This window comes from Garra rufa, chromosome 22 (assembly GCF_049309525.1).
Source record: "Garra rufa chromosome 22, GarRuf1.0, whole genome shotgun sequence".
Classification (NCBI taxonomy): Eukaryota; Metazoa; Chordata; class Actinopteri; order Cypriniformes; family Cyprinidae; genus Garra; species Garra rufa.
Window position 1 is genome coordinate 33,683,250 of NC_133382.1, and position 27,268 is coordinate 33,710,517.

A 27,268-nucleotide genomic window follows, 5' to 3' on the forward strand; every position below is an offset into this window, starting at 1 on the left:
TGAATGGATAATTACAGTGTGTCTTGCCGGGTCTATGTACATGGTAACCTTGATTAGTGTACAGGTCACTGGAGAGATTCTGTCAGGTCATTTGACGCTGATTACTGGAGAGAGCAGTCTGTGATTGCATTATAGGACTATTGCTGCAGCTGCTGTGTATTTATGGAGTGTGCTACACATTTAAAGGGCCGGATTAACCATTTAGCTTATGAACTGCTAAATCAAATTGAAGGGATGGATGATATAGTGTATACATTGTGCTTACAAAGCTCATTCTTTTATTTCAAAGTCAACACGGAATAACATTCCTAACCCATTTTACTCCTGTAATATGACATTTCTGAGCAAAATTAAATATTCAGTGAGAATAAAGTAGGGCAGTACTAGATTTTATCCTTTGGGAATTGATTGGATTTTGAATCCAAGTGGTGTTTCATACTAGATTGAGTCCGAAACACTACCAGCGCTCAATTTCTGATGAGGTTTTTCGTCTGTATGAGGCTGAAGGTCAAGTTCACCAAGAAAATTCTCTTAACCTAATCCAGTTATTGAATCTATTGTTATTTTCTAGTCTGTAAAAAAATATTATTTTTCAAACATTATTTGAGTATGTTTTCACAGCAAAATACAGTACTATTTCAGGCTTGCTACTTCCAAATTAATGTTTAATTCAGTGTGTTACTTGCAGTTATTGCTTTTTTGAAAATGGTTTAAAAGCAAATCTTACATCCCTTATTTTCAGTGTATTACATTAATGTTAAGTTACTTACAGGCTACAGTGGGCCTACTTAAATTTTTTTGGCTTTTGGCATTTGTTAACACGATTTCTGTCAGTTTAAAAGTAAAAATATTGTGTTTTGATTCAAATTAGTCTGCTTCTTTCTTTCATTTTGTGATGATGATTAATTTTCCACATCAATAAGACCATAAGCATGTATTAATAAAGTAAACAGCTTCAGTTTGGTGATTTCATATTGATGTTGAAGTTGTATCATGCAATGTGCATCCATTCATCTGTGCTTATCTCTGTAAAAACATATTCTCTTTTTTGCATCCTTTCCTGGTAAACAACTCTCTTGACTCGCAAGCACAGATCCGTGTCTTCATAAGTTATGTTGAAAAGATCTGAAAGCTAATGATAGGTTGCCTCAGACAGATGAGATCGCAGTCGTTTCGGAGAATTAATCTGAGAATAGGTGGTGGGGAGAGATGAGGTGGACGTGGGTGTCAATAACACAATGGGAGCGAGTAAGTGTCGACCTGTCAGCCAGAAGGAGCTCACGTAAACAAGCTGTAAAATGGATGGCCTTTCTAGAAAATGCATTATGGTATTTAAATGAGAGAGACCTTTCTGATGGAAGCATTTTCTAAAGTTTTTCTATACGCCAAACTAGTCTGCTGACAACTTGAATTTAGGCCTGCAGACATGCAATATAGCATACAAGCTGATTTCAGTGTTTGTTTTCTCTCAATATTAACTGTTGTTGAATAAAAAAGCATTAGATTCTTTCAATTGCCAGTGTGGATTTTTATTTTTGGGTGAACTGTTTCTTTAAGAAAAAGAGCACAACAGTGAAGCCGAAGGCAATGAAGAAGCTAAATGGTTTGTTGAAAAGCTGTTTGGATAGCAGCTGATGAACAGATTGTGCTGAGAAAGGCTGAAGATAAATGAAAGATGATGTCAGTGCAGGTAAAAACTCTGAGAAAGGGAAGATCTGGAGCAGCTCTCACAGCTAACATTATTGGATTGAGTGTGTAAATACCCATCTCAAATTTTCGCATACAACGTAGTGTACATCTCCATTAGACGGAGTGATTTTTTCATTTATCAGGCTCTTTGTTAAGGGCACGGATCTTCTTCTGCTCTCCCTGTACGTATGGTTTCCTGTGTCTTTTTTACTAAAGCTGTCTGTGGGATGGACACACACACACACACACACACACACACACACACACACACAGAAAAAGCCCAGTCGGCTGCGTCTTTGTAAACACTGTATAAACCCCTTGATCCGCTTGGGCCTCCTGATGATTCGTTTGTGCTCATCTGGGATTGAAATCCTCAGATATGAGGTGAATGTGATCCAGCTTAACTTTCTGAGAAGCTCCCTCTGCTTTAGAGTCAATATGAAATGCCGCTTGCAGCTGTAAACTGCTGTATTTCTGAATTAAACTAAATTTTCAGGTGTGTAAATGTACATACAGTTGAAGTCAAAAGTTTACATACACCTTGCAGAAGTATTTGACCAAAATAAGAGGGATCATACAAACTGCATGTTATTTTTTATTTAATACTGACCTGAATACGATATTTTACATTAAAGACATTTATAGTCTACAAGAGAAAATAATAGTTGAATTTATAAAAATGACCCTGTCCAAAAGTTTACATACACTTAATTCTTAATACATTGTTGCTGAATGATCCACAGCTGTGGATCTTTTTTTTTTTTTTTTTTTTTTTTTTTTTTAGTAATAGTTCATGAGTCCTTTGTTTGTCTGGAACTGCCTTCAGTTCTGCAGAAAAATCCCACAAATTGGTTTTTCAGCATTGAGCCCTTTCCAGCAATGACTGTATGATTTTGAGATCCATCTTTTCCCACTGAGGACAACTGAGGGACTATATGCAACTATTACAGAAGGTTCAAACACTCACTGATGTTCCATAAGGAAAAAAAAAAAAAAAAAAAAAAAAAAAACGGTAACACTTTATAATAACGTTCAGTTGTAAGTCTTTTATAAGCGATTAGTTAATGATGAAATAATCATTTACAAAACATTCACAAATTATTAATAAGTGATATGCTAACAATTTGTGTATGTTTTGTTAATTCATTTACAAGTCAGTTACAAGTTAATTTACAAGTAATTAGTTAATGATAAACTAATTATTTACAAAACATGACTATGTGTTTATAAATGATTAATAAGTGATATGTTCATTTTATTGTAAGTAATGTGCTAACGATTTACCAATCTGTCGTAAATTATCTTAAAAATAGCATATAATAAAATAATCAAACAGATCCTTAGTAAATGGTTAAAAAATTACTAGTTAACCCCTTAACTGTCACCCCCCATTTTTTTAAATAGGCTTGAAAGTGCACTATCCAAACTTAAATTGTTGTAATGCATGAAGACTTTGGAATACAGATGTAAGGTAGGTCTCTTTTTAAAGAAAACAATCAGCAGATTATTGCAGAAGCGGAATAATAAAAAAAAAAAATTAACAAATTACAGAAGTTTAAATTTACTGTAAAGAAAATGCACTGTACAATTTTTTTTATATATTTTATATAAAATACATACTTTACATAACAGGTTTTATCCTAAATTTTATATCAATTTGAAGCCTTTCATTTAAATAAGTTATTCCAAATTTGAAGTTGATATGAAAAAAAATTGAGGTTCTTGTGAAAGTTTGTTCAGGGTGTTATATAATTCATACACTACATGGTGCAAAGTGCATAAGTGCATAAGTACATAGTGAATAAGTGCAGAGTGTATAGTGCGTCATTTGGGGCGCAGCTCATGTTTGCCAGAGAAGACATCTTTACCCTCACCAGTCAGCCCTTACATTGCAGTACACACTTCAAAGTATCCAAAAGCTGTTGTGTAAATGCATGAATAAATCATTTACAAATCTTTCTGCCTCCCCTAATCTAAAGTGTAAACAATTCATCAGTTGTAAATGTGTTACATATCATTTGTAGATCTTTCTTACATGTTAAAATGATCTGGTGTATATAAGACATTTGCAACCCTTTCTGCATCCCCTAATCTAAAGTGTACACTACTCATCAGTTGTAAATGTTTTACAAACCTGCCGGTTACAGGTTGTGTGGGTATCAGGTGGATATACACACTGGGTGAAAGACCTTTGAATAATGAGTAAAACATTTACAACTGATGAATTGTTTACACTTTAGATTAGGGGATGCAGAAAGATTTGTAAATGATTTATTCATGATGCGATCTTCAGTGAAGGATAAAAATTTAAATGATTGATATTTTAATTATTTTTAAGTGACAAATAATATATTAACTAGTAACATATTAACCACTTACTAAGGATCTGTTTGATTATTTCATGATATGCTATTTTTTAAGATAAATTATGACTGATTTGTAAATTGTCAGCATATTAATTAATAATAATTTGTAAACGTATAATCATATTTTGTAAATTATTAGTTCATCATTATCTAATCACTTGTAAATGATTTATTACTTAATCTACAAAACGTATATAAAAATACTAACATATCACTTATTAATCATTTGTGAATGCATAGTCATGTTTTGTAAATGATAAGTTCATCATTAACTAATTAATTGTAAATTACTTGTAAATGAATTAAAACTTTCACAAATTGTTAGCATATCAGTTATTAAACATTAATGAATGTTTTGCAAATCATTTTTATCATTAACTAACCACTTATAAATGACTTACAACTGAACGTTATTATAAAGTGTTACCAAAAAAAACATGCATTAAGAGCCAGGGGCGAAAACTTTTGAACATAATGAAAATGTGTACATTTTTCTTATTTTGTCCAAATATCACATTTGTTTCCATTTAGTACAGGCTTTCAGAAGAGACTTACATGTTTCCCAGAAGACAAAATAAGTAAAATTTACCCTGATCTTTAAATTCAAAAGTTTTCACCCCCTAGCTCTTAATGCATTGCATTTCCTTCTGGAGCATTTGAACCTTTTGTAATAGTTGAATATGTCCCTGAGGTGTCGTCAGTGTGAAATCTTTTTCATGTCAGGACTACATGAATAAATAACATGCATTTTGTATGATCCATCTTATTTGTGTAAAATAATTAACATTTTGCAGATTCAGCAAGGTGTACGTAAACTTTTGACTTCAACTGTATGTTTAAATATCTCAATCCATTTTATTTTTCCCTGTTAGTGCATGCTAGTAATTACTTTGTTTTGATACTTATAGTATATATTTGGTTTATTATTATGGTATTCTGTATAGGGTGCCAAATACCTAAAGTCTTACTCAATTACTTTTCCAGTGCAATTGTAGTACTTTCTTATTTCTTGCAATTTCATTGAGACTTTTTCTGCAGGTAATAATGACAAATCTTGCTCAATTTACAAGCCAATCCAGTGAATTTGGTCATGACTGAGATAATTTGTTCTTGCAGAGAGACATTTCATTAGTCACCACAACCGTTTTGACCTAAAGCAATACATTTTAATCACTGCTGATGATGGAGTGACCTGACTCACGGTTGCGGATGACTACATAAACAACTATATTCAAATGCGAAACCATTAGAAAATCAGCTGTTGGTATAATAAATTCAGCTCATAAGTTTGAGAATATTGGATTCATTGTCCTAGAGACATAATCAGGACACTGAGGAGATTGGTATTAAATGGATGTTTGTGCATCAAAGGAAAGTCTCCAGTGTGTAATATTTCAGCAGTCAATTTCAAAGGCTAAGAACGAAAAAAAAAAAAAATCTGTTTATGTCCATTCAAAAATGTTATATAGGTTTTTAATTTGCTACAGTAATCATAGAACAGAAATTGATTGAATTGTGGTCATTAGGTACAAATGAAGCCAGGTGGTTGTAAGGATGGAGTTAAAAAGTATTCATGATAGGTGAAAATGATTTTTCAGAAGCATGTTATAGCATTTTCATGCAACATTACAAAGATAGATTTTTTTACTTCGGAATAATGTGCTTCGATGAATCATGCACAATAAGACCAGAAACGTGCATTAAGAAAGTAAATGGGGTTGATTTTGATTTCATGTTGACATAAAATGACACCGAGATACACATCCTATCAAATTACTGTTGTATATTGGTTCATTTGCTTTTAAAAATTACAACTCAGATTTGAAAGGTTAGAAAGCGAGGTTGACTGATGGCACTTTGGCTAATGATGTCATAAATAATGTTACATTATAAAGTTGCTTAAACCCACCGACCTGTGTCTTTGAGATTATGTATAGTCTTTATTACGTTATTAGCTCAGATGATTGAAGAAAGAGGTGAATTGTGGGTGGTCATAAGTGACAGCGAGAGGAGGGTTTAATGGTGATTGAAAGGATAAAGCAGGACAGGGAGAGGAAGAGAAAGAGAATTTGATTTACAGTCAGCCGGGCAATTGCCGTTTTTCCTGCGAGCAGACATTGCTCAACACCGAGGAGGGTAGCGCATTATTTAATTGCAGAATTGAGGCTTTGTTGCAGTATTCCCAAAGGCTCAATGAGGCTTTTATTCCTCGTAATAAACGATAAAATGCTGATGTGTTCTAGAGTTTCGCCAGTATCTGGAGGCTGTGATGTTCTCCTGCTCACAGCTTTTGCATAAATGCGTATCGAGAAAAAAAAAAAAAAAAAAAAAACATCCGCCTGCTGTTGCATATTATGTGTCAATCCATCAACTCTTCTGTTTGGAATGAATATTTTATGCTTGCAAAAATGTTATCTCATAAAATAAGATATCTGTTTGGTCTCCACTGCCAAAATTCCCTGTCTACCACTGCAACAAGTCCTGTTATTTCTGTTATGCAGTACATGTCAATGTCCCTGCTATTTGTTGTAATGGATAAAATATTAAACTCACAATTTTTAAAGATGGATGAATTTAAGTCATTGCTCTACATTTGAGTATTGCTATTTTTGGCATTTTACTGAGTGCGGCAATAACTTCTAATATGAAAACTGCCAATTTAAAAAAAAAAATCTTTCACCTTCATTGATGGAATTTTTCGGGTTTCCTTGTTAATGGTAGGCGGCGCTATTACACATCTTTTAGATTAAAACACAGTGAAGTGTGAATGCCATTTAAATCAAAAGTGCCTATCGTTACTGAATGATATGTTGACTCAGGAAATGGTTAGGACTCTACAAGCTTTAAAGGGGTCATCGGATGCAAAACTCACTTTTATGTGTTGTTTGAACATAATTGTGTGTTGGCAGTTTGTGTACACAACCACCATACAATGCTAAAAGTCCACCCAGTTGTATTTTTTTAATCTTTAAAAGTAATATCCCCTTTTTAAAATCAGGTCATTCTCAGCTTGAAGTGTTCTGTTGTTGGATGTAATAATGAACAAAGCAGTCATCATTTACTCCCGACATCTGAGCCGCTGAAGACACAGGATTAACATTACTTTCATTTTTGAAAGGAAAGCGCCGATCCCGATCTACATATGCGTCTATGTTTGTGCGAATCATTCGTGATGCAGCTTCACTCACAGCAGAAGTGAGTATAAGGGTTTTTATGCATCTTTGCAAATGACCTTTCTTAATAATGTGCAAGTTAGCAAGTTTCACAGCTAAACACGGCTAAAGTAAACATTACGGCTCATCATCCCACGGCAGAGAGGGGCGGGGCGAGCAGAGCTCATTAGCATTTAAAGGCACATGCAACAGAATAGCTTGCTCTAAAAAGGGCTGATTTTGACAAGGTAAAAAGAGTGTTTTTTGCACTACCATTGAGGAATTTTAACCAGTGTATGTTATAGACTTCTCATTAAGACCCTAAAGAATCATATCAAGTTCCGATGGCATCCGACAGGGTTTCAAAGAGGTGGAAAATTGCCTAAATAATCACACTTTTAAGTAATAGTTTAGGTGTCTGATCTTGAGCCGAATATATTTTTGAAAGTCTGGCATATCTTTTAATAGAACCATTTCCTTTTATGACCCAGGCCATGTAATTTAAAGGAAAATAATAAATGATAGTTTCACAATTTCTAAAGAAAATGTGAGTGGAGCAGAGCTCTTTCTTATGATTCTTTGATGTCATTGGTTTTTGTCAGGGCATTGCTTTGTGATTGCTGAAGTGTTCTTATTGGATTATAGTGCGTTATGCTGTTACTGAGATGTTTTTATTGGTTTAGAATGGAGGTGTCACAATATTTATGTCTACGACAATATTGTAATTGTTGTTTTAACAATGTGCAAGCTGACATGATCAAGTATGTCACTCACTTCAAAAAAAAAAAAAAAAAAAAAAAACACGTATTGAGAGTCCAAAAGCATTCACTCTGTGATGAAGCTTATTTGAATGCATTTAGAATGCGCCTAATTTAAGTTATAAAAGCAAAAAATATCCATGTATGGGTTTTTGTTATATGATATGTGACCCTGGACCACAAAACCAGTCTTAGCTCTGGTATATTTGTAGCAAAAGCCAAAAATACATAGTGTGGATCAAAATTATCGATTTTCCTTTATGCCAAAAATCATTAGGATATTAAGTAAAGGTCATGTTCCATGAAGATATTTAGTACATTTCTTATCGTAAATATATAAAAACTTAATTTCTGATTAGGATTATACATAGCCAAGAACCTCATTTGGACAACTTTAAAGATGATTTTCTCAATATTTTAATTGGTCTTTTTTTTTGCACCCTCAAATACCAGATTTTCAAATAGTTGCATCTCGGCCAAATATTGTCCTATCCTAACAAGCTTATTTAAAAAACTTTTTATTACCTATCAGATGATGTATAAATCTCAATTTCAAACAATTGTCCTTTATGACTTGTTTTATGCTTCAGAGTCACATATGATATAGTTAATAACACACAAGAGAGAATGCCTTTTTGGAAATTAGCGAACTTAACAAGAAGCTAATCTTCAAAGAGTTACATTTTAGACACAATATTGACTGTTTTTTTTCTGTTTTGCCAACGAACATAGATCCAAAGTCAGAGCAGAATATTTGTGCCTCTCAAAGCAACATTGCGGCATTTAGTTTCTGAATGAATCTGTTTGAATCAATAATTTTAGTCAGTAATTCAATGATATTTTCATAAAGTCGCTTGCTTTGTAATTCAGCCACTTTGAACAAATTGTTTGAATGAATGATTCAATGAATCACTCATTAAGACCACCACCTAGTGTAGTTTTAGAGTGCGTGTGTGTGTGTATATATACTCAGCAAAATATTAATTATTGAGGTATTCAGTATCATTTTTATGCATTTATTATTTATTTATTATCCCAATATCGCTTAAGTTTGTAGTACTGTGCATTATTATGTGGTTACTGATATGAGAAGATATATAAATAAATGCATTCAAGAGATAAATGTATGTTTAGTCTCTTTATAAATGTGATATATTCTGTTGTGTTTTGTAAAGTTATGAGAGGCCTCACTCTTCAACCCTTACACAAACAAAAAGCAGTTTGCACGCAGAAAGATAAAGTTAATGGACATGGCAAAGAAACAATACAAAGTCCCAAGTGCAATTTATGCCTGACTAAGAAGCCTAAAGAAATGCAAGCATTGTTCTTTCCGCTCCTTTTTCATTTTGTTTATTCCTTTGACACCATGGCACGCAACTGATCCTCCACCCTCTCTCTGTCACACAGCAGTAAACAAATGTTAGTAAAGTCTTGCATCTATTAATCCAAAATAGACAAAAGACAGTCCCTGGTTCAAGGTAAAAACAAAGCCATTCAAAAGAAAAGCTCTCTTGCATTTCCCTCTTACCTCTAAACCCCAGCCATGATCTGCTACGGTCTCGGAACTCATTGAATGTGCGTTGTGACATTACTGTGTTTATTTATTTATTTTGCATTATGCTAATCACTTTAGCTGGTATTTTGGCTCATTGTCCTGATTAAGACGTTTTATGCAAAGCAGACGCCGCCAAAGGTGGTAAAGTATTCATTCTGTGCCGCAAGTCATGTTTGCTGATGTGTTATGGCCTTGAGCTTCCCATTGTTATTGTCACATTTTTTTTTCTTGCCTGCTAATGAAACAGCTATTGCAGAAAATGCTGTACTAGGAAACCTGACAAAGTTAAGCAAATGCTAAAATGTCATTTCCTTCTCCTCGGAGTGGCATATAGGATGTATCAGGTGATTTGCTCCATTAAAACTGGGTAAAGGGTGGAGGGCACAAGTTCATACTTCATTAGAGGGAAAATCCTCTTTAAATGTTAGATAAAGTGAGGTGTTCAAATCATGCTTGGCTCGGCAGGGGACGAAGCCATCTGTTTTAAGATGAATTTGGCACAAAATGAAGCCCTAATCACTACTAAGAAGGAACTTCACTATGGGAGATTTGTTTAGTCTCTTCCTCTCCACATGTCTGTATGTATTTGGAAAAAGTAGGCGACAATGACACAGAGGCAAGGCCCATCAGCGATGAATTTTATTAACGTGAAATAATATTCATACTGAAATGTCTCATTTTACTTGATAAGTGTGTGGAAAGATCAGGTCGGGTTATGATCTGCTAAAGGCGATGTTCTTTGGAAGGCTACGGCACTTTTCTGCATGAAAATTGGATTCCGGCTTCATGTTGTGTTGTTATGACCGCGTATTTGGAAATGCACCGCTGAATATGAATGGTTTGTGATTAAAGATCACTGTCAGTGCAAACATGTCTCGCACCAAAATGTGTGCATCATGCTAAAAGCCAATTTTCACCTGATGACAGATTCGTGTACATGAAATACAATAGAAAAATTACATTATTTGACCTGTCAGCTGCATCATTATTAGAATTAATGGCAAAGTTTTCCTGTCTGTATTGTCTTGTGGCTGGATTTTGTCGCTCCCAGTATGTGCTGAAATATTTACCATAAACACATGATTTTTTTTCTTCTTCTTCTTCTTCTTCTTTATTGAAGCCAGAAACCACAATGTGAATTATATTTGCTTTGACATTTATGCTCTCACTCACTAATATTCAAATGCAAGTGTTCATTCTTTCTTAATTTAGAACCAACTCAGACAAGAAGTATTCCATATATGTTCTAAAAGAATTGTGATTTGTGTGAAAATGCTGCACCCTTGTTTTATGCACATGCAGTTGAGGTCAAAAGTTTACATAGGCCTTGCTGAATCTGCAAAATGTTAATTATTTGACCAAAATAAGAGGGATCATACAAAATGCATGTTATTTTTTATTTAGTACTAACCTGAATAAGATACTTTACATAAAAGATGTTTACATATAGTCCACAGGAGAAAATAATAGTTGAATTTATAAAAATTACCCTATTCAAAAGTTTACATACTGTTGATTCTTAATACAGTGTTGTTACCTGAATGATCCACAACTGTTTTTTTTTTTTTGTGGTTTTGTTTAGTGTTAGTTGTTAATTAGTCCCTTGATTGTCCTGAACAGTTAAACTGCCCTCTGTTCTTCAGAAACATCCTTCAGGTCCCACAAATCCTTTTTTTTTTTTTAGCATTTTTGTGTTTTAAACCCTTTCCAACGAGTGTATGATTTGGAGATCCATCTTTTCACACAGAGGACAACTGAGGGACTCATATGCAACTATTACAGAAGGTTCAAATGCATATTGAGGCTCCAGAAGGAAACACAATGCATTAAGAGCTTGAATTTCAAGATTAGAGTAAATTGAACTTATTTTGTCCTCTGCGAAACATGTATCTTCTGTAGCTTCTGAAGGGCAGTACTAACTGAAAAAAAACAAAAAACAAAAAACAAAACAAGAAACAAAAAAACAAAAACAAATGATATTTAGGCAAAATAAGAAAAAAATTACACATCTTGTTTATCATGTTCAAAAGTTTTCACCCCCGCTCTTAATGTATCGTTTACTCCTTCTGAAGCATCAGTGAGCATTTGAACCTTCTGCAATAGTTGCATATGAGTCCCTCAGTTGTCCTCAGTGTGAAAAGATGATCTTAAAATCATATAGTCATTGTTGGAAAGGGTTCAAATACACAAAAATGCTGAAAAACAGCATTTTTCTGAAGAACAGCTGTCATTTTAACTGTTCGGGACAAACAAGGGACTCGTAACGTTGAATAAATTTGTTATTTTAGTTTTATTTGTGTCTATGCAGGGTCAGAACTATCTTAATTTGGGTTCTGAAGATAAACAAAGGTCTTACTGGTTTGGAATGACATAAGGGTGAGTGAATAAGGCCAGAATTTTGACACATTTTTGGGAAAACTATCCCTTTAACAGTATTTGAAATTGGTAGGCTGTCACTACTTATGTTTCCTTACAAATCTTGTAAGTCATGGTAAAAAAGCACCTACTGACACATCAAGGTATTAAAAATATAGAGCAGATTGCCACTTTGGTTAAAGCAATGTTAAGAAATTGAGTCGCCGAGTTCCTTTAATGTGGGACAGAATGTGTTAATTAATTTAGACCAGCGAATATAAGCAGTGGGTTTGGATTAAACGAATTAAAGCAAAGGCCGACAGATCAGGCACTGGCTTTGGCTCAGCAGAGTATGACTTCTGAAAGCTCATACAGTGTTGCAATTGAAATGCAATCACGATCAAAAGAGCGTCTTACCTTTCCAACATACTGTGGGTCCGAGCCCATGTACTCCTCAAGCACAAAGAACTGGTTCCACACCCAGCCCCTCTTGACCCTCTGGAATCCTCTGGAACCTCCATTCCTTCCTGCCGCTGACGATGGCCCCGCCGTCTGGCTGTGGGGCCACTCTTGCCCTGGCCTGCTTTGGAAGGGAGCGCAGGAGCTCTGCTCAAAGAGGAAGCACAGGAACAGCAGCAGGCAGTTCCTCCTCAGCATTGGGCGGTCTGTTACGGCGCTGTTCCCACGTCAAGGTCCAGAGGAAAAAGGGGAGGTGAGAGACAAGAGATCCAGGGCTCCGAGGCTCACGAGCTGGAGCGGGACGCCAGTGGGGATTGAGGAGAGGTTAGGGGTCTGGGGCTGTACCACTCCCCTCGCTGGAGATGCGACGAAGTCAACCGGGTAGTAGATTCATCACCTGCAACTGAAAATAAAAGAGAAATCAGTTGCGTAGCCATGAAACAAATACTCATTTAAACATAAAATAGCTACATTTTGTGCGATATCTAGTCCTCTAGAGAGATATCCGTGACCCTGTTTTGACCCGTTTGGCATCTGAGAGGATGTTCGGTGAAAGCACAGAAACATAAATTCTTAATTCTTAATACATTCTCTAAAAATGCTCTACGGCTGCTGGGGAATACTGTCTTTCTATTAATACCGCCTGTATATTCACAGCATTTTTAGAGAGATGTGGAATTGCATAGTATATAGCTGTCATACCAGATATGCATGTATGCACGCACACTCTGTTTTTCTGTCTCGAGGGCAAAAAAGTTTTTCCCTTGATTTAAAATCTGTTGGAACTGAGGTACCTGCATATACTCAGTATTGAGGAGTTGGAGTAAAATATTAATATTAAATAATTAATAATTTCATTAATGTCTGCCACATCTTTCATTAAATGTTTTTGATTTAGTATATATAAAAAACGATACATTATCAATGTTGAAAACAGTGCTGACTTAAATTTTTGTGGAAATTGATGAATTAGCTATTTTTTATTCAGCAAGGACATTACAATTATCAAAAGTGACAGTAAAACATTTATGTACAACATTTAATGTTGCAAAAGATTTCGTTTTCACATTGTGAATATTCTTTTTCACATTGTGAATATGCACACTCCTTCTTTTGTGTCGAGGGCAAAAAAGTGTTTTCCCTTGATTTAAAATCTTTTGGAACCGAGGTGCCTACATATACTCAGTATTGAGAAGTTTGAGTAAAATGTTAATATTAAATAATTAATAATTTCATGAATGTCTGCCACATCTTTCATTAAATGTTTTCCATTTGATATATAAAAAAGATACATTATTAATGTTGAAAACAGTGCTGACTACAATTTTTGTGGAAACTGTGATGAATTAGCTACTTTAATTCAGCAAGGACATATTAAAATGATCAAAAGTGACAGCAAAAAAATTATGTGTAACATTTAATGTTGCAAAAGATTTCTATTTCACATTGTGAATATGTATGCATGCACACTCTTTTTATTTCTCTGTCTCGATGGCAAAAAATTTTTCAGTTGATTTAAAATCTGTTGGAACTGAGGTGCCTATATGCTCAGTATATTGAGGAGTTGGAGTGAAATATTAATATTAAATAATTATTAATTTCAGTGTTATATCTTTCATTAAATGTTTTCCATTAAATATATACATATAAAAGATACATTATCAATGTTGAAAACAGTGCTGACTAAATTTTTTGTGGAAGCTGTGATGAATTAGCTACGTTTATTCAGCAAGGACATATTAAAAATTATCAAAGTGACAGTGAAACATATTTCAAGAATAATCAAAACTGTGCACCAAATCTGCATGTACGAATGATTTCTGAAGGATCATGTGACATTGAAGACTGGAGTAATGATGCTAAAAATTCAGCTTTCAATCACAAAAATAAATTACATTTTAAAATGTATTACAATAGAAAGCAGTTAGTTTAAATTGTAATAATAGTTCATATTTTTACTGTTTTTTTTTTTTATATCAAATATATGCAGCCCTGGTGAGCATAAGAGACGTCCTCAAAAACATTAGAAAAAATTAATTATTCCAAACTACTGACCAATAGTGTACTGGAAATATTTATTAATATGGGACTCACAAGTAATCTGAAATTGATGTTCAGCCTTTTTAGGTAAGGTTGCCAGTCATAGCCAAATTCACCGCTGCTATAGGGTCAAGTTAATCAAATCAGTGAAATCACTAACTCAATTAGATTATAGAACTAGATTATACCTTGCTCCTGTTGTGCATCCACTAGTACAGAAATGCAGTTCCCTTCCGGAGGGAACTCTACGCTGCGTCCTGGTGGACACTATGGGAACTGCCTTCAGCATGACCGGTTCTGAAACAAATGTATGGAACAACGACAGTGAACTTGACACTGGCCGGCGCCAGCCTATGACATCATCATCAGGCGCCTGCTAGTATAAAAGCAGGTGCCTGAGAGCACATTACCATCTTTTTGTCTTCAGAGTCCTCTGTTCTAAACGAGTGAGTACAGCGATGCCTAGAGAAAGAAAACTGTTTAGGAAGTGTGCGGATCCGTGTCAGAGAAATCTGACACTTGATGACGCACATGACCTTTTGTTTGGTGTGTTTAGGTGTAAGAGCACGCGCGCTCGGCTCTAGAAGAGCGGAGCGCGTTCATTGTGAGAGTTTCACTTTGAAGAAACTCCGTTCTCGTCTGGCCCTTTTCTCGAGGGAATCGGGCCATCCATCTGCCCCACGCTGCTCCGGTCCCGCCACAGCTGAGGCTGCTCGGCGGCTGAGATTGCGGGGCTCTCGGGTGGAGCTGGCTGACGAGTTTGAGAGAGCGTTTAATCGCTCACGCACGTCAGCCGGAGACGAGAATGCACTGCTAGCGGATGATGTGTTGTCTCTCACATCCTCCGGTTCTGCAGCGAGTGCTCTTTTGGCTTCAGGCCAGGGCGAGCAGGAGGTTGAAATGGAACAAATATGAGCTCGTTTGAGCCCATGCAGCCTCTCTGCCCCGCATATGAAGAGTTGATGTCTGTTATGGACCGCGCGGCTGCCCGCTTGTATCTGCAGTGGAAGCCCGCGAGGGAAGAGGCCGCTCTCGGCAGACTAGACGAGCGGCTTCTTCCGGGCCATGACAAAGCCAACTCCTGTGAGCCTCCCATTCTTTCCTGATCTACTTAAGAGATCGAGAGGGAATGGGACAGGCCATATTCAGCCCGCATTCACAGGCATCGGCATGTGAATCATGCTGATGTCGAGGGAATGCACGGGCGCGGATATGTGACGATGTCTCTCGCTGACGGTTGCGAACTATCTCTCAGAGCGAGGGACATCGACCCTGAAGGCTCCAAAGGCACATATGCGGCAGTGGCCGGTGCTCCTCTGCACACGATGGCAGTGTTGCAGAGGCGCACCAGGCTGATCTGCTGAAAGATCTGGACCGAGCCCCGGGGGTTTGCATCCCTTGCCGGTCCACGCCTCCACCTAAACACCGGGGGGAAACCAGGCCCGTCCTGGCCCAAGGGCCAGAGACGAGGCCAGGTCGCCAGTTTGGGGCTACCTGCCCCTTCCTTTTCCCCTTGACTCCGGGGCTGGGCCAACGATGAGACCTAGGCTCCATCTGTTGGCCCGGTATGTGAACAGTAAAGACACTTTAATAAAATATTCAAGCGTGTATGTGTATGTTTTCTTTTGTCTACCAGCTCCGCTTGGGTGTTTACTATTGCAGTTTCGAGCTCCTCTTGAGTTCTACTGCCACCAAGTGCTGAGTGTAGCCAGGTCTCCCCTCGTTTTATAAAAGAAAACAGTGTGCAGAGACCTCCACTCGTAGAAACCTCCTCGTGGGTTAAGCGTTGTCAGGTTTTGAAACCTCCGCTAGAGTGAGCTTGGTATAGACATGATCCAACATACATATACATACGAGAATAACCCTCTTGAGCGTTGTCAAGCTGCTTCAGGCGGAGTATCGCTCTGCCGAAGCCTCCGCTCACTCAAACCCTGCTAAGAGTAATACTCTTTTTGCATGAGTGTGGTCAGGTACCTTCCCTGTGTATTTTCATATACACATATGTGAGACCTTCACTCCTGGGAGTTTGTGTGCTAGGGTGAATAGAGCGTTGTCAAGGCTCCCTCTCTGAGAGAGAGGTGTTTTACTGGAGCCTCCGCTCTCTTTAAAAAGCCCCGCTTTGAAGTAGAATTGAGTGTAGCAGGCCTAGGAGGCCTCCTCTCTGCGAAGTCCTCTGTGAAGAGAGACATATAAAGATAATACTTCTTAGCGCTGAATGTGGCAGGTCATTTTTAGACCTCCATTCATGAGAGCTTTTTACTGGGTCGAGTGTTGCTAGGCTCCCTCTACGTGAGGTGTTTCTGTTAAGCCTCCACTTCCCAGAAATACAGGCCGGGAGAACACAAGGTTAAGGCAGCTTGTGAACTCTTTCCGTGGACCTGTCACTACAAGCGTTGAGTGTAAAACAAAGTAGGCCTCCCTTCTATGAGAGGGCGTGTATTCCAAGGCCTCCACTCGATAGAGCTTCCTCAGTTGAGCGTCGTCAGGCTTGTTATGTTCGAGAGCTTAAAGCCTCCCTCACTGAAAGCTCCGCTTCCGGGTTCTGCTATCACCCGGGTTAATACAAGCTAAGTGATAGCACAGTGTAATAGGTCTCCCTCTGTCACAGCCAACAGTACTGAGACCTTCACTCTCACAGTTATAGCAGCTGGCAGGCCCATGAGTGCCTCGCTGACTATTTTTTGGGGGAGTGCAGTCTTCCACTCACCAAAAACTAGTGTTGTAGGCTTCTCTCCTTGGAGATGTAGTCTCGGAGCCTCCACTACACAGAGCTAGATGATAAATGAGATTTTTCATTATTGGCTCTGACTGTGAGTATCTGCCTTTTCTTGAGCGTCGAGTGTAGTCAGGCCTCCCCTCGCCTAGAGCGCTTTACCTGAGGCCTCCACTCTGAAGAGTTTCCTAGGGAGAGCGTCGTAGGCCTCCTCTCGCTTAGAGAGTCTTTCTGCTGAAGCCTCCCCTCTCCAGAAGCTCCGCTTTCAGGCTCCGCTATCGCCTAGAGACTGCAAATCTGGTGATCCTCGCTATGCTTAGGACACCTACTCAAAACCACATTTGTGGTGTTTGCTCACGCAAGTCTTTGAGCATTCTCTGAAATCCACGTGAGTGGTAAGTGCACTATTCAGGCACTTCACTAAAATCCATACTCATGGTAAGGTCCCTCCCGTAAAGGCAGGTTCCTTTCTCCCATGGACCACGCAGGGTTCCTCTGTGTCCACTCTCTGAGCTGGTTTTTCTCAAAAACCTTTTAGTTTTCCAGCTTCAATCCAGATAGCGCTGCTAGCAGGATTGAGTGTCGGGCCTCCTCAGGCCTCACTCTCCAGAAGAGCTCCAAAATGAAGGTATTTCTGTCGCACAGGCTAGTCAGCCTCACGGATGACCTTCAAGGCTAGAGTGTAGCTAGGTCATGAGACCTCCACTCTCAGAGTTCTTCCTTGCTAAGCACGGAGGTGTGTTAGGCTCCCTCTTTAGAAAGCCTCCACTCTCCAGACTCCACTCAGGCAGTACTGTCGTTTAGGCTGTTCAGCTTCGATGAACGCCTGCAGTGTTGAAGTGTAGTAGGTCTTGGGACCTCCACTCTTAGAGTCCTTCTGCTGCTCGCAGAACATTGCCAGCCTTACTCACAGAGTGTTGCCAGGCTTCCTTTCGGCGAAGCCTCCACTCCTCGGGAAATCTCCACTTAGACAGGCCTGCTGCACAGGCTATTCAGCCTCACAGGCCGTCGTCAGTGTCAAGTGTAGTTAGGTCATGAGACCTCCACTCTGTAGATTCCCTCTGAGCAGAAGCTCCACTCGGGTAGTTCGGGTTGCATAGGCTATGCAGCCTCACTGAATACCCCCAGTGTCGAGTATAGGCTTTTTCCTCCGGGCGTGAGTGTAGCCAGGTCTCCCCTCACTGAAGGGCTAGTGAGACCTCCACTCCTAAGAGCTGGTGGACTGAACGTTGTCAGGTTTCCTCTCTTTTTAGAGAGTATTCTGTGAAGCCTCCGTTCTCCAGAGGCTCCGCCTCCAGTACTTCTAGGCGTGAGTGTAGCCAGGTCTCCCCTCACGGCAGGGTTATTTGAGACCTCCACTCCTAAGAGCTAGTGGATGGAATGTTGTCAGGTTTCCTCTCTTTTCAGAGAGTCTTTTATGAAGCCTCCATTCTCCAGAAGCTCCGCTTTCAGTACTTTCAAGCGTGAGTGTAGCCAGGTCTCCCCTCACTGGAGGGTTATTTTGAGACCTCCACTCCTAAGAGCTAGTGGATTGAATGTTGTCAGGCTTCCTCTCTTTTAGAGAGTCTTTTATGAAGCCTCCATTCTCCAGAAGCTCCGCTTCCCCATCTATACCTGTAGCACTGAATGTTGTCAGGTCCCTAGAGCAGGCGTTCGCCCTGCCGAGACCTCCATTCCCTAAACTCCGCCCCTTATGGTCAGGGCGTTTATGAGCTCCTTCACTTAGAGAGCTAAGTGTAGTAGGCTTCCTCTAGGCCTCCACGCTTGAGAGTTGCGTGCACAGGTAGCCGGGCTAGCCGTGGCAGGTCACTGGGCCCCAGCGACTCTCGCTGATGCAGGGGTGATTTCCTTCTTGACTCCTCATTCAGTCAGTTTGATCACCTATCCCTCGGCATGGCGGTGTTGGTATAAGCGTTCCCATAGTGTCCACCAGGACGCAGCGTAGAGTTCCCTCCGGAAGGGAACGTCTCAGGTTATGTAGGTAACCCTAGTTCCCTGAGGACAGGGAACGAGACGCTGCGTCTCGTGGCCATGCCTCGGGCCCTGCACATACCTCCGTCAGACAAAAAGATGGTAATGTGCTCTCAGGCACCTGCTTTTATACTAGCAGGCGCCTGATGATGATGTCATAGGCTGGCGCCGGCCAGTGTCAAGTTCACTGTCGTTGTTCCATACATTTGTTTCAGAACCGGTCATGCTGAAGGCAGTTCCCATAGTGTCCACCAGGACGCAGCGTCTCGTTCCCTGTCCTCAGGGAACTAGGGTTACCTACGTAACCTGAGACGTTTTACTTGCTTAATGTAGCATGTTTTAGAATGGAATTTGACCTTTGAAGGATTTGCATGAGGATCGTTAACAAGTATGCATGCACGCTCTTTTTTTCTGTCTCAAGGTCAAAAAAGTTTTCCCTTAATTTAAAATCTGTTGGAAATTAAGTTCCTGTATACACTCAGTATTGAGAAGTTGGAGTGAAATATTAATATTAAATAATTAATAACTTTACGAATGTCAGTGCTACATCTTTCATTAAATGTTTTCCATTTAATATATACATATAAAAGATACATTATCAATGTTGAAAACAGTGCTGACTTAAATTTTTGTGGAAACTGTGATGATTTAGCTACTTTTATTCAGCAAGGCCATTAAAATGATCAAAAGTGACAGTAAAACACACTCTCGAGGGCAAAAAAAAGTTTTTCCCTTGATTTAAAATCTGTTGGAATTGAGGTGCCTACATATACTCAGAATTAAGGAGTTGGAGTTAAATATTTATATTAAATAATTAATTCATAATTAATTTCATTTCATGAATGTCGGTGCTACATCTTTTTTATTAAATGTTTTCCATTTAATGTATACATATAAAGAGATACATTATCAATGTTAACAATTTTTTTTCTGTGGAAACTGTGATGATTTAGCTACTTTTATTCAGCAAGGTCACATTAAAATAATCAAAAGTGACAATAATTTTTTTTGTAATATTGCAAAAGATTTCTATTTCACATAAATGCTGGTCTTTTGACCTTTCTATTCATTAAAGAATCCTAAAAAAAAAATGTATCACAGTTTCCACAAAAATATTAAACAGCAAAAAATCTAAGTGTTTTAATATTACTAAAAAGAATTATTATTAAGAAGCAAAACTGAGCATGTTAGAATGATTTCTGAAGGATCTTGTGACACTGAAGACACTGTGTGGTAATGGCTTTTGTAAATTCAGCTTTCCATCGCATAAATAAATATTTTAAAATAATAGAAAACATTGTAATATTTCATAATATTACTGTTTTAATGTGTTTTTGATCAACAGACACAACCTTGGTGAGCATAAGAGACTTTCATTAAAGGGAATTAAAGGAAATTGTAATTATTCCAAACTTTTGACTAGTTGTGTACATGAAATATTTATTAATATGTGACTCTCAATTCTAAATAAGTGATCTGAAGTTGATTTTCAGGCTTTTTAGATAATGTTGCCAATCCAATTCACTGCTGCTCTAATGTCAAGTTAATCAAATCTGTGAAATCACTAATTCAATTACAGCAACTAGCTTATACCTCGCTCTTCTTGTGCATCCACTAGTACAGAAATGCAGTTTTACTGGATGAATGTAGTTTGTGTTTTAGCATGGGATTTGAACCTGGAAGGATTGTGAACTTTTGGCCCATGACGTGTTATCTTTACGGTTTAGAGAAATATTAGTTTTAGTAGTAATTGTTTTAGGGCTGTGCTGAAGCAGTCATATAAATAGAGCAATATTTCTTGTCATGATATTGTATTTTAGATCCTTTTACCAATAGTTTTATTTTGTGCATTCATATCATGTCCTGCAGATCGATAATTGAAGAAGCAAGTCATCCAAATAAGCACAAACCTGCAGACCTATCTCAGCATGGTCAGAGACATTTCTTGAAGTATGAGAGATTGAATCTGATCTATCAGGTCTCATGTTTGCAGTTTCAGTCGCAATCCAATTTATGATTTTACGATGCACTCCAATGCATTGAATTGACATATGTATCATGATCATATCGTAGAACAAGCTAGTCGATAACTTCTTATAATTTCTTATAATTGTTAATATAGTACTTTTTAAATGATAAAAACAGTTGAAAGTGACATCAGACTTTGTTTAGAGATGTTTTTGGATGTTCATTTGATGGCTACATACAGTTTTTCTGTCACTTTCACACCTGTATGCGCTTGTCACCGCATGCATTTCGATATTAAAGTGGAGTGAACGTTTATCGGTGAATAATTATCACATCATATCATGTTAAGAATAACCTTTGTCACTTTGTTAACAAAAAGCAATTGCATTAAAGTCAACAGCAATTTTACATAGAAGCTGTCAGCAGGAGCAGCTTGCAATTATTGCTGGGATCCATCAAGGATTGCGAGGAGCTAGTGGTTATCTGAGCATCTCTGGCGAGGAACGCGTTCAACAAGATGTGTCAGGATCCTAAATTACCATGATTAGATGGTAATTTAATCAATCAATTAGTTTCTCTGAGAAAGGGACAAAGCGTTCCTCTCGCTCAAAAACAAAAACAACAAATAGAGCTTTCAACTGGGATTTGGCTGACATTAAACCATATTTGAGATGCAATGGATCACGGAACGTCCAAGAGCAAAGACAAAGACATGACCATAATTACTGGGGACTGTCATATCTTCAGATATTGCTGCCATAGGCAATTATGTGCTGTTTTAGCAGTATGAGATCAGTTCTGGCAATTTATGAAAGAGAATGCCTTGTAATTGGTTGCTCAAACAATACTAACAAAAAGCCTTGTGTTAGTAAAACCAGAATAGTAAGCTGGAAAGAAAATCTACAATGGGGTTCAAAGGCCTGAGACCAAATTGAATTACAAACAATATATATAAATATATATAACATTTCTTTCTGGTTCTCAAATCTGGTGTGTGGTTCAATCTGATCTGGCTAATCGGAGTACAGAACAATCGTTTGGTATCACTCTGCATTTGGTATTTCTCACAGTGAGTGTCATGGCAGATGCCTAAATCCAATGTAATTTTTTTAATAATACTGTTTTTGTCACTGAATGTAGTTTTAAGAGTTTTTTAAGGTGAGAATGTACTTGTTTAGACTTCAAATATGTGGTTTGTTAATAAAGATATTGTCTATTTGAGAATTCAATGTTTTTAGAGATGTGAGCTCCAGGGCATCAGCGGGCATTCAGTGCTCATTAACCCGCCAATAGCAGCTTTACCTCTGCCAGATCTTCTGGAATTAGCTGCTGGCTCTGGTGTCTCTATAGTGGTTAAACATGAGATTATTTGAGGTAGAGACAATTAGTTTTGGCTAAATTTAACGTGCAGTCTAGTAAATGGTTTTTATACACTATATTGCCGGAAATATTCACTCACCCATCCAAATAATCAGAATCAGGTGTTCCAATCACTTCTATGGCCACAGGTGTATAAAGCACCTATGCATGCAGACTGTTTTTACAAACATTTGTGAAAGAATGGGTCGCTCTCAGGAGCTCAGTGAATTCCAGTGTGGAACTGTGATAGGATGCCACCTGTGCAACAAGTCCATTCGTAAAATTTCCTCGCTCCTAAATATTCCACAGTCAACTGTCAGCTGTATTATAAGAAAGTGGAAGTGTTTGAGAACGACAGCAACTCAGCCACGACGTGGTAGGCCACATAAACTGACGGAGCAAAGTCAGCGGATGCTGAGGCGCATAGTGCGAAGAGGTCGCCAACTTTCTGCAGAGTCAATCACTACAGACCTCCAAAATTCATGTGGCCTTCAGATTAGCTCAAGAACAGTGCACAGAGAGCTTCATGGAATGGGTTTCCGTGGCCGAGCAGCTGCATCCAAGCCCAAGTGCAATGCAAAATGGCAGATGCTGTGGTGTAAAGCAGCGGTTCCCAATTCCAGTCCTCGCGCCCCACCGCTCTGCACATTTTGCATGTCTCTCTTAGTTAACACACCTGATTCAGATAACCAGCTCATTAGAACTGAGGTCCGTGCAGGAACTGCGATCCGATTGACCTGGTCCCTGCAAAGTGTTCATTGCTCCCTGCTCCCTAAGCGGGGGAAATCTGTTTACTATACTTCGAAACATTCATTCACATATTTGCGCTACGCCACCGCATGTAGCGTCTTCACACACAGATGAAACTTACTAGAGAAGTGTGACATAAGTGCATCTGTAAATAAATGCATTTTAAATTTACGTCTCGCACGCTTTAATGACCTTCAAATGGAACACATACGCTCGCTTCGAACTAATGAATAATGGCGGAATATCCTGTGATGTCCACTTTGAAGGGCAGTAACGTTGGAATAGAACAAACGTCGGAAGCGATGCGTGAAACACACAAAATGTGCAGAGCGGTGGGTCACGAGGACTGGAATTGGGAACCGCTGGTGAAAAGCATGCTGCCACTGGACTCTAGAGCGGTGGAGATGCGTTCTCTGGAGTTTGGTGGAGGGGGATTATAGTGTGGGGTTGTTTTTCAGGAGCTGGGCTTGGCCCCTTAGTTCCATTGAAAGGAACTCTGAATGCTTCAGCATACCAAGACATTTTGCACAATTCCATGCTCCCAACTTTGTGGGAACAGTTTGGAGCTGGCCCCTTCCTCTTCCAACATGACTGTGCACAAAGCAAGGTCCATAAAGACATAGATGAAAGAGTCTGGTGTGGATGAACTTGACTGGCCTGCACAGAGTCCCGACCTCAACCCGATAGAACACCTTTGGGATGAATTAGAGCGGAGACTGAGAGCCAGGCCTTCTCGTCCAACATCAGTGTGACCTCACAAATGCGCTTCTGGAAGAAAGGTCAAGAATTCCCATAAACACACTCCTAAACCTTGTGGACAGCCTTCCCAGAAGAGTTGAAGCTGTTATAGCTGCAAAGGGTGGACCGACATCATGTTGAACACATGTCAAACATATGGATTAGGAATAGGATGTCACTTAAGTTCATATGCGTGTCAAGGCAGGTAGTGTTGGTATATGGTAGTGTTCAATATATATATATGTGACCCTGGACCACAAAACCAGTCTTAAGTCGCTGGGGTATATTTGTAGCAATAGCCAAAAATACATTGCATGGGTCAAAATTTTAGATTTTTCTTTTATGCCAAAAATCATTAAGAAATTAAGTAAAGTTCATGTTCCATGAAGATTTTTTGTAAAATTCCTACTGTAAACATATCAAAATGTAATTTTTGATTTGTAATATGCATTGTTAAGAACCTAATTTGGACAACTTTAAAGGTGATTTTCTCAGTCTTTTTGATTTTTTTGCATCCTCAGATTTCTGATTTCAAATAGATGTATCTCAGCCAAATATTACATCAATATACATCAATAGAAAGCTTATTTATTGAGCTTTCATATGATGTATAAATCTCAGTTTTGTCAAATTTTACCTTATGACTGGTTTTGTGGTCCAGGGTCACACACACATATATATATATATATATATATAGAACACTACCATATATACATACTATATATATTAAACACTGCCGTTCAGTAAAAAGTACTGTAACAAACGAAATTTTGTGAAAGATTATTAGAATATTAGTTAAAAAAAAGCTTTCTTTCTATTTTAAATCATTTTAAAATGTAATTTATTCCTGTGAAGCACTTGCCAGCAACCCACCAAAATAAATCCTTGCTGATTTTAGGTGAAAATGTTAAACATTTATACAACAATTAAAAAGTAAAAGTAAATCTAAAATAATTGTATTTTTATTTAATACTTTTTTCTTTATTTTAAAATATACTGGTATTATCACACTTAAAAAAAAAAAATAAAATAAAATAAAAAAATGATTAACTGAATAAAACTACCTGATCTCATGACAAAAACGTACCTGTGGGAACTTTTTCGCAAGACGCGAAATACATACAAATAAGTACATATCACTGCAATTTCCAACAGAAATGAACACTGGAGGCGGTAAAACAGCAAGCACTTGTAGTCGTTTTCGTACATTACGATTATGTTATGAATACAGCTCTGTATGTTTTGCAAACAAGTTTGCTCGGTAGCTCAGCTGGCACAGAATTGGACCTAGGATGTGGAATCCTTTGTAAGAATCCCATGAAAAACATGACTCACAATAAAAGAGCTGAAAGATGAGAGATTGAAAAACAAGCTAAAACGGCATGCTTGCGATTGCATTTTTTGCATCTCATTCACTTTTGTTCATACTATCGGGCAGGTTTAGGTGTAATGCAGATGGTACAATATTCTAAAACTTTAGGGAGCATTAGAGTTATAGCACCACTCAATGGACATTTCAAGTCAGAACTGCGGTGATACGTTCATCTGTAAAACTGAACACTCTTTAAGCGCCACTCAGTGGACATTTCACATCGAATATGTCACGAAACGAACATAGCGTTACTTGCAAAAAGTTCTCACATGTTTTGCTTTCCAGACTTAACAAGCTTGCTCGGTAGCCGACAAAGAATTGGACTTAGGATGAGGAATCCTTGGGTAGGAATCCCATGAAAAACATGACTCACGATAAAAGAGCTGAAAGATGCGAGATGGAAAAACAAGCTAAAGCGGCATGCTTGCGATTGCGTTTTTACGCCACGTTCACTTTTGTTCATACAATCAGGTAGGTTTGTGTGTAGTGCAGATGGTCAAAATATTTTAAAACTTTACGAAGCATTAGAGTTAGAGAGCCACTCAACAAACATTTAAAGTCAGAACTGTGGCGATACGTTCATCTGTAAAACTGAACCCTTTCGAAAAAGTTCCCACAGGTATGTTTTTATCATGAGTAGTTTGAAATAAATCTCCAGGTGGTCTCATGGGAGCTGAAAAACTGACGCAGCGCTAATTATAATGCATAAGTTAATGAATCTTATTGTACAATGTTTTCACTTGTGGCTTGTGTTTTTTGAACCATTATAAAGGTATTTGTTGAGCCTTTGATCTTTGGAAATGTCAAAGGACTGGAAGAGGCTCATAAGATGCAGCCACTCTCACCCAAATGAGGTGCTAGGAAGATATATTTGTCTGGTGCATGAAGAGACATGAAAGTATATGAAAGATGCACTTAGATTTGATGCTGTAGTTATATAACACATTTCCCAGTGTTTCAGTGGACAAAGACTTCCTCTACCTCCTAATGCGATGCGGTAACGGAGCTACTGTAGTACATCACTGTGCTCACCACCTTATCGATCCTGTGAATCCAAATTAGATCACAGTTTTGAACATTTTTCCAGCCCTTACACCACCTGATTCGTCCCGATGCCAATTCAATAATTCTCCGATATGCCTCAATGCATCTCGCCCTCTCCTGTGTGGTTCATTGGCTGCGGGATTGATCGCTAGCTGTTTGTATCCAGGTCAATGTGCTTATCAGTTTGCCAGCGCTGAACCCCACCTGCTACCACCCAGTGGTGTTTTGGCAGCATTCAAGTGCATCAAGTGTAAACAGTTACCCGGGCTTGCCAGGTTTCTCGGTTAGCTCACAAAAGATCTGGAGGCGCTGGCGCCCTGAGAGCCGGTCGGAGGAGGCCAAAAGGAGGAGTAGCTCTCCAAGCCCGCCAGACTCGATATTCCCCCGCAGGGTGTCGATGGAAAAGCAGTTGACTTCTTATCCCTGGATGCTCTCAGCCGAAACAGCCTTTTTTCAAAGCCAAATAAAATCAAAGAGACACTTCAAACCGGTTCGTATGGAGCGAGAGACGGCTGGTGAAATTTAACCTGCCTGTTCTAATCAACGAGCAAATGTGAAAAGCTAAAATGATTCAGAGTCATAAATTTAAGCGACGGTTATAAAGTCTCAGCAGTAACTTCAAGCTCTTACCAGGTTCCATCTGAGTTGTCCCCAATGAAATGTGCCTTGCTAAATCCTGTTAGATAGCATATTTACTAGCTAATGTACTATGGACTGTATGCTGAGTAGTTTCTATGAGGAAACCAAACAGAAGAATGTGCGTTTGTATCTTATCTTGATAGAAATGCATGAAACAATATTCAGGTTTACATCTCTGCACATCTGAATTTATTATTTATTATTATTTAGTAGTATTTTATACAATTTTTTTGTTATTTTTTTATTTCAAATGATTTTAAATCTTCCTCTAAAACTCTTGATGTTGGTTTAAATTTGCCTTTATTATTATTATTATTATTATTATTATTATTATACATTT

The 27,268-nt window shown here is 38.2% G+C and overlaps 1 protein-coding gene across 1 annotated transcript in view; it reads right to left on the minus strand.

Moving 5' to 3' along the window:
* cdh12b (cadherin 12b) overlaps positions 1 to 27,268 on the minus strand; it is a 200,587-nt gene that overhangs the window by 103,983 nt on the left and 69,336 nt on the right. Inside the window, exon 2 of the mRNA XM_073827921.1 lies at positions 12,293 to 12,737. Within this exon, the coding sequence (XP_073684022.1) occupies positions 12,293 to 12,532 (240 nt within the window). The 5' untranslated portion in view covers positions 12,533 to 12,737. The remainder of the gene's footprint in view (positions 1 to 12,292; positions 12,738 to 27,268) is intronic.